Below are 7753 nucleotides of genomic sequence, written 5' to 3' on the forward strand. Positions count from 1 at the left end.
CTGCCTAGGTAAGTATCTCCCAGTCAGAGTCTGCCTCTGGGACTCCTGCCCTATGTCACCACCCCTGCCTGGCCCAAGTCACCACCCAAACCCTTTGTGCCCATACGCCCAGGTCACCACCCCCTTTCCTGCACTCTCTCCAACAGCCCTCCTCCCAACCAGAATCTTCTCTTGTACCCATGCCCCCTCCCTGCCCCCAATCCCTCCCTAACCTGGGTCATAACTCAAACCCCTGCCCCCAGCCCCAGGTCACCACCCACTCCTTCACTCAAAATCCCTTTCCTTCTTCACACCCACTCCTGCACCCCAAACCCCTACCCAGAGCCCCCTTCTTCACCCAGTCTCTGTCCCATACCCCACTCCCCATCTGTAGAAAAGTGTGGCCCCTGACCACTTTCCAAAATCTCAGTGTGTTCCCCACATCAAAAATTATTGCCCACACCTGGTTTAAGCAGACACACACAAGATCAAAGTGAGATACCCCTCAAACTTGTACTAGATAGTTCAGCAGACTTACTTACACACACACACACACACACACACACACGCACGCACCATGCATATCCCAGGAAACTAATATGTAATAGGAAAAAGGAAACCAAATTTTCCTATTAAAAATAAAGCCCTGCCTCAAGATTGTACAAAAACTCCTGAAGGAACTGAAGAAATCCCTTGTATGTGGTGAGCCGGGGATATGAGAAGATGTGTCAGGAGCACTTCCAGACACAAACAGCCAGGCTGCCGCCAAAGAACATGTACAGCAGGTTCTTCACCTCGTGGGTGATCTCAAAGCCAAAGCCCTCACCAATCACTACATGCCAGGAGGAGCCAAATTTCTTGTCCATTGTTTCTTTGATCATCTTAGCAGCACTCTGGGGAATAAAGAGAAAGAATCCAGGAGTATGCAAAAGGAGCAGCAGATTAGAGAGATGGGAGGGACTGGATTGTGTACGCAAATTCCCCACACTTCCCCTCCATTTAACCTGGCTCTCAAGAGGAGGTTGAAAATTAGGGTAAGGTTACCTACTGCACACCTACACTAAGGAGCACCCATATTTCCCAGTATGAGGTATTAGAAGTTTTTATCTAGAGCCTGATTGTTCTCTCACTCACCCTGGTCTGAATGAGGACTTGGCTCACGTAAGTCACAGAAGAGAAGAGAAGAATTAAATCACTATTATGACAGGGAGGAGGGAGAAAATTATTCACTTTAGTCCCTGATAATATGACCAGGAGCAACGGGCTTACGCTGCAGAAAGGGAGGTTTAGGTTGAACATTAGGAAAATGTTCCTACTTGTCTGGGTGGTGAAGCACTGGAATAAATTGCTTAGGGAGGTTGTGGAATCTCCATCACTGGAGATTTTTAAGGGCAGGTTAGACAAACATCTGTCATGGATTGCCTGGATGGAACCTGGTCCTACCATGAGTGCAGTGGACTGGACTTGATGACCTCCTGAGGTCCCTTCCTGTTCTGGTATTCTTTGAGTCTATGACTGGTTTTGAGGGACTCTTTCTTCCCTCACAGTGAATCAGCAAGACAATTTTGGGACTGGGCCAGGTTGTGAATGTCTTTATCCTGCACACCGCATGACAGATTAGCTAGAAAAGGGGTGTGAGAGGCAGAGAGATGCTCGACAGCAGCACAAGGCACTTTCCCACACCTTGGGGCAAATGGAAGATATATTAAAAAAACTCCTCCACTATCTAGTTTTGCTCATTGCCAGAGTTGCAGGTCCATTGTAACAATCAGACTGTCCCCTGTTGCTTAGCTGGAAATCATCTGAGCTCTAGGGATAAGGGGATGTACCAGACCAAGTATGATAATTCAGGCTTTCTAATAGCCAACTATAACACTTGTACCTGTGCAGCACCCCTTGTGATACCTGGAGCAGAGATCTCATTCCCACTTCACTCAGAATACAGAAAGCTCACTCACAAGAAGCCATGGGAAGCAGACTGTAAGTTAGAATAGGCCTGAAGGGTCTCTGATCAATGCTGAAAGCCTTGTCAGAAACACCTTTCCTTCCCCTTCCCTTTTCTCCCTGTGCTCAGTGAAGGACTAGAACAACAGACAATCAGGACTAGAACGTCTGGTCTCCTTTCTGCCTCTTCCCCTTACTCTTGCTCAGAAGATTCCTCAAAGATGGAGACAAAGTGACTGCAACCAGCATGTCCAAACAGACAAAGTAACCTTCTTAGCATAGACTGTTACCTCATTGTTCGTGGCATATTTCTCACAGGCAGTGACGCACAACTCCATAGCCTCCACACGCATCTCTTCTGGCATGTCTGTGTGCTGGGAAAAAACAAACAAAAGGGGGCTCAGCAATCCAAAAAGCTGGGAACAAAACAGAAGAGCAGTTAAGCTGGTATCACCAGCTCTCTCTCTCATGCCATGGCTGCACCCTACATTCTTGGATACAAACAGAAGAAATCAGACATGCTAGCTCCTCTGCTCTGTGCCTCAAAGGATGCATGAGCATCACCCACAGGAGAGCTTAAATGTCATGGGCTTGACATCAGAAACAGCTCTGCCTTTGGAGAAATGCAAATGTTCAAGATGGAACAGGCTTATTAGGTCACATTTTGTTCATCCCTCCCTCCCAGCCAATGCAGAATCACTCCCTTTTTGTATTTCAGTGATTTAACTTACAAGTGATGATGTTTCAACTTTTCCTTTAGGAGAGTATTCCACAGTCTAACACACTTTAAATGGCTTTCACTGCATAGGCTTTCACTTTCACCCTTTCACTCTTAGTTGTACCTCTGGGACCCCCCCACAAGTAATTCCTTTCCTTTCTTTGTGTACTTCGTTGTCACATAGCCAAGTTAGACATATTTAGGGCCAAATTCAGGACTGTTGTGAGCAATGGGGAGAGTAGTACCAATTTGAAATTCGTTGTGTTTCCAAGACATGCATGACACATACAGTGAGTCAAGGTCTGCTCACAGTTGCATTAGTGTAGTCAATGAGAGACCAGAGTGAGTGAGGGTAGAATAAAAGGGTGAGAAGAGAGAGGTATAAGAGAAAAAAATATTTAACAGGGGAGTTAGGATAAAGGGAATTTGTATTAGTTGCTCTCATTCTAATTTCTTTTCCCCATACATCCCATCCTCTCCTGCACAACTTCAACATTTCGGCTACACTCATTTCTCTACAATCACTCAATGCCAAATATGTAAAAGTTATGCTGCATTACTACTTAGAACTAGTTTCTGAATCATTTATACCATTATTTACAGCACTGCAGAGTATAGCCTGGCCAGTCTCATGGGAACTTCACCTGTTCATTCTAAACTGAATTTAGGATTTATTTTACCATTTCCTCACAGATCATAATATTTTGTGCTCATACTGTGGTTGGGTAGGTAGGCAACCCTGAGGTATCATTGCAATAAGCCGTCTAGGGAAGCCTAAGTTTCACATACTCCCTGTTCTTTTATCTCATTGTCAAGAGATGTCTCTTTTCCATGCATCTTTGAAAAAATACAATAGCGCCTCAATTTACGCCAGGGTTGTGTTCCCACGCACACTCGCATACCTCTAATTTCACGTAAGGCAAGGGGTGGCTTTTTCCCTAGCATAACGCATATTTTGTGGCCGGGGAAGCAGCAGGAGCATCTAGAGCTCCTTTTAAAGGTAAGTCCTTGGGTCAGGGGGTCAACTGGGGAGGGAGTTGAGCCTGGCGGTGGGCTGGGGCCGTTGGAGGGGGAAGGGGGTTAAATGTGAGGTGGGTTAGGACTGCAGGAGGGCCGGGTGGATTTGGTCTGGAGTTACGTACGGCGGTGGGGTGGGGTGTTGAGCTAGAGCCATGCGTGGGAGTGGTGAGCCAGGCTGCGGGGAGTTTGAACTGAGCCCGCGCATGGGGGTGGTGAGCTGGGCTGCGTGCAGAGGCAGGGCTGAATCAGAGCTGTGCTCCGGTGTTGAGCTGGAGAGGGTTTGAACCAGGGTGAGGGAGTTGAACCAAAGCCGCACATGGGGGTTGTGAGCCGAAGCCGGGAGCTGGGGTGGTGAGCCAGAGCCGTGCTTGGGTGGTGAACTGGCAGGGGGTTTGAACCAGCACTGGCTGGGGTTGAGCTAGAGCTATGCATGAGGGGTGGTGAGCTGGAATCAGAGCCAGGTGTGGGGGTGACCTAGAGCTGCACATGGGTGGTGAGCAGGGCTGTGGGGGACTTGAACCAGGGCTGCATGGGGCCAGGGGATTGAATTGGGGCCAGTGGGAGCGAGACTTTGAGTTGAGCTTAACTTGCTTTAATGTGAGTTAAACGCAACTCAAAATTGCACATTTTGAGGGTTTACTGTACCATGCTCCACAGGGTATCCTGAATGTGATGGGAGTGTTATAAAGGCAGCACGCTCAGTGCTGAAGGAATGGGGTCAGAAATTGACTTCTTTCCATTGTCTTAGCTCACTCTGGCTGATTTGGGCACAACACTGACAAATTTTGGAATAGGCATCTTCTAAGTTGCCTCATAGAAGAGAAGAACATGGGAAAATGGTAGAAGGGTGCAATCATGAGACAGAAGTGGTATGATATGATAGTATTTTTGTAGCTACTCGAGTTGATGACAAATTGGTTTTATTCTTATGATTATAAATGCCACTCTTGTTCTTACCCTGATCAGCGGGAAGCTGTGAAGTCTTTTATAATCTGCCTCCTCCTTTTTCCCCTCCCCAGTGTCTGCCATGGTCCTTCCACTGTGGCCCTGCGACAAGGCAGAGGTGCCTACTTAGGACCGGACAGATGCTGTCATGCAGGTTGGCAAGAGGGATGGAATCTCAAGAATCAGGCAGAACACATTTTCAGTGGAAGCAGGAGGCTGCTCTCTGTCCAGAGGACACTGCTTAAAAGAAAGGTGAAAAAAATTAATTTAAATTTAAAAAACATTTAATTTTAAAATAAGGTCCAGTTTGATCACTATAAGAAGAAAGAAGTAAGTCCCCTGCCATCTCCTCCATTGCTTACTGCTTTTCAGTATATTTGTAATCTCTTTGCTCTAGTGAAAAAAGTTGTCATTTTGCATAGTTCGGACTTTAAACGTGCTGGACCTCTCTCGGGCACAACTCCATAAAGAGACAAAAGCTTTCCAAAAGCCAGAGCATGGCATCAACCATCCTCTGCCTTAGGCTGCTATGTGGTTCTTTTCACGACACAATACTTTTTGTTATGGGGCCAAAGTGTGAATGCAACAAGAACAGGCTGTGTGAATTTCAGGCTAGAAATAGTTAATGGGTTGTTTTGGTTTGTTTTTCAACTTCTTTTTTCAACTCCTGGGTTTGCTAATGAGGGCGGACCAAGGCCAGACTCTGTTATATCACTTCTCTAGGTCTTTTCTCTGGCCAGTTGCTCAAAAGGTGACACAGTCCCATAGCAGCAACGAAGGGTCCTGTGGCACCTTACAGACTAACAGAAAAGTTTTGAGCATGAGCTTTCGTGAGCACAGACTCACTTCATCAGATGCTGATGAAGTGAGTCTGTGCTCACGAAAGCTCATGCTCAAGACTCTTCTGTTAGTCTATAAGGTGCCACAGGACCCTTCATTGCTGTTACAGATCCAGACTAGCACGGCTACCCCTCCGACACTTGAGTCCCATAGCACTCTTTGATGGGCAAATTCAGAACATCTCCCCTTGGGCTGTTCGTCTGTTTTCTTTGGCCTCTTCCTTGGTTTTCCTAGGTAGCTTAAGACACTCCCCTATGACATCAGAAAATACAGGAGCATAAAAAAGGTAATGACCCAGCACAGGGCAATGACATGCCAAGCACCTCTTTGAAGCCATCTGGTGATACACTAGGTGAAGTTACAAATACTAGGGCTACTGGTTCCCTCAGATGGGATTGTGGTGCTTAATACAAATGTCCAACGTACTCAACTGGGCAGTCAGCACTAGTTACAGACAGCGAACGGCTGGACAGTAAACTTGATGGCTGAAATGAGGCAGCTCCCTTCAAGTTGTGCAGTATTTCAGGTTTATCTCCTAAACTTCATTGTCACAATCCCAGGCACCATGAGACATACAATCCGTCTTAGAATCCTTCATATTCAGTATACCGTATAAACGCAAACAAATGTTAGACAAATGCTGTCATGAGACATTTCACCCATAAAGCATCTTTTAATTTTAAAAGAGCTACGTTTACAACAACTCCAGGGAAGAGTCCCTGGAGACTCATTCCTGCTTTGTGGCAGCAGACCTGCACCTTCATGCACGCCCCCCCCCCCGCCCCCGCAGGTATCAGACCCACCTCACAGAGAACAGGGTGGTGGGGGAAAGGAAGAGCACAGAAAGAAAATATGGTCGGGGGGTGGAGGAAAAATAATCAACTCTTTCGGGGCTCAGGGTCACGCACGGACCCACGGACGACCACCCCATATATACGCACGAGTAGGGGAGACCTACTAGAGTGGCTGGGCCATCAAGTCATATAAGCAGCGTGTATCAGACAGGACCCTACGCCCTCCCCGCCGTCATGGGGGGGTGGGGGTGGGCTGTAGATGGCACAGGCCGGGGAGGGGCTATTCCCAGCCCCTAGAAGGGACGCGCTGGGGGAGTACTCTATCCCGGGAGGGGTTGGCGCCTTCCTGAGGAGAGCCCTTGCTGGGTGGAGTCCCTGGCTGGCGGGTGGGGACCTGCCCGCTGGCAGCCCTGGCTGGGATGTGGGCAATGGGCTGCCGGAGAGAGACTCGGTCTCACCTGCACCTCCTCGACTCTCAGCCCAAAATAGCAGCTTCGCTCGGTTGTTAAGGAGAGAAACGTGCTTGTCTTAGCAACCAGCGCAGGAAGTCCCGCCTCCCCTTCCTCATTGGTCGGCATGAGACTTTCGAAACCTCTTATTGGTTCGAAGGTTTGTCCATGGCGTGAAAGGGTCCTTCAGTGTCTTCGGGCCTGGAGTGATAGGTGTCCGGTTCCCGCCTGATCACACGCGGGCGCAAAGTATTGGGACGGAACCCGCGTGTCAGTGGTTCAGGTTACTGAAGATGTCCTCAGAGCCTACAGCAGGCACTAGCCCTTCAGCATCACAGGACAGAGCGCCCTGCCCTGGCACAGCACCTTCCAACACAGTGCCACCCTCGGGTCATAACGCTGCCTGCAGGCGCAGAACAAGAGCCAGCTACACCATGCTAATGGTATGCCACAGAACCACTTACGCAATGGCACCAGGGTGCTGGGAGACCTGTCAGGTGTACCTCCATGCCATGGCACCAGGGTGCTGCACCACTGCTACCCCAGACACTTCCATCTCATGGCACCACGGTGCACTGAAACTGCAGCACCATGAACTTCCGTGCCACGGCACCACAGTGGTGTGAAAGCGCTGCACCATCACTTCCACACCATCACACCACGCATGACATGACAGTATGGCACAAGAGGCCAGGGCACAAAAGCTGTAGTCCTGTGCAACTCTGTGGTGTGCCACCCCCACATAGCACTCAGATTGGCCGTACGCTGATATGCAGCATTGCAATATCACTCACAGGAAACCCCTCTGTTATGAAGGAGGGGCAGATAGATCAAACCTGCCACCTTGGCAGCTGCCCAGAAACCTGCTATGCTAGAAAGCTTTCATATAGCTAGAACAGCCTTTGTATGGCACCATGAGACCTGCAAAACATAACATTTCCTATGGCACTGTGAGTTCTCTACATCCCAACATGCTCCACGCCAAGGCACTGAGACTGGCAATTCATAACCCTGCCAGACCATCACAACATTGTCAGGTTATCACACCAAAGCACCACTATGCC

At 48.7% G+C, this 7753-nt stretch overlaps 1 protein-coding gene across 2 annotated transcripts; it reads right to left on the reverse strand.

Annotated features, from left to right (window-relative positions):
* Positions 1-340: 340 nt before the first annotated feature.
* DNAL4 (dynein axonemal light chain 4) lies at positions 341-6777 on the reverse strand. 2 transcript variants are annotated; one of them, XM_074983907.1, is made up of 4 exons: positions 6699-6777; positions 4619-4843; positions 2214-2297; positions 341-872 (listed from the first exon to the last, which is right to left on the reverse strand). In XM_074983907.1, exons 2-4 carry the CDS (start codon positions 4688-4690, stop codon positions 708-710), a joined length of 321 nt encoding a protein of 106 aa, XP_074840008.1. In that variant the 5' UTR covers positions 4691-4843; positions 6699-6777; the 3' UTR covers positions 341-707. The 2 variants fall into 2 exon arrangements, with proteins under 2 accessions (XP_074840008.1, XP_074840009.1); XM_074983908.1 differs by having other exon boundaries at positions 4619-4846; positions 6699-6769.
* Positions 6778-7753: the final 976 nt, after the last annotated feature.

The sequence above is a fragment of the Carettochelys insculpta genome, chromosome 1, assembly GCF_033958435.1.
Source record: "Carettochelys insculpta isolate YL-2023 chromosome 1, ASM3395843v1, whole genome shotgun sequence".
NCBI lineage: Eukaryota > Metazoa > Chordata > Testudines > Carettochelyidae > Carettochelys > Carettochelys insculpta.

Coding starts and splice junctions, on each gene's coding strand:
- DNAL4 (XM_074983907.1), bottom strand. CDS start 4,690: ATGGCAGACACTGGGGAGGGGAAAAAGGAGGAGGCAGATTATAAAAGA. Junction 2,298..4,618: donor ACAGCTTCCCGCTGATCAGG/GTAAGAACAAGA, acceptor GTTTTTTCCCAG/CACACAGACATGCCAGAAGA. Junction 873..2,213: donor AATATGCCACGAACAATGAG/GTAACAGTCTAT, acceptor TTTATTCCCCAG/AGTGCTGCTAAGATGATCAA.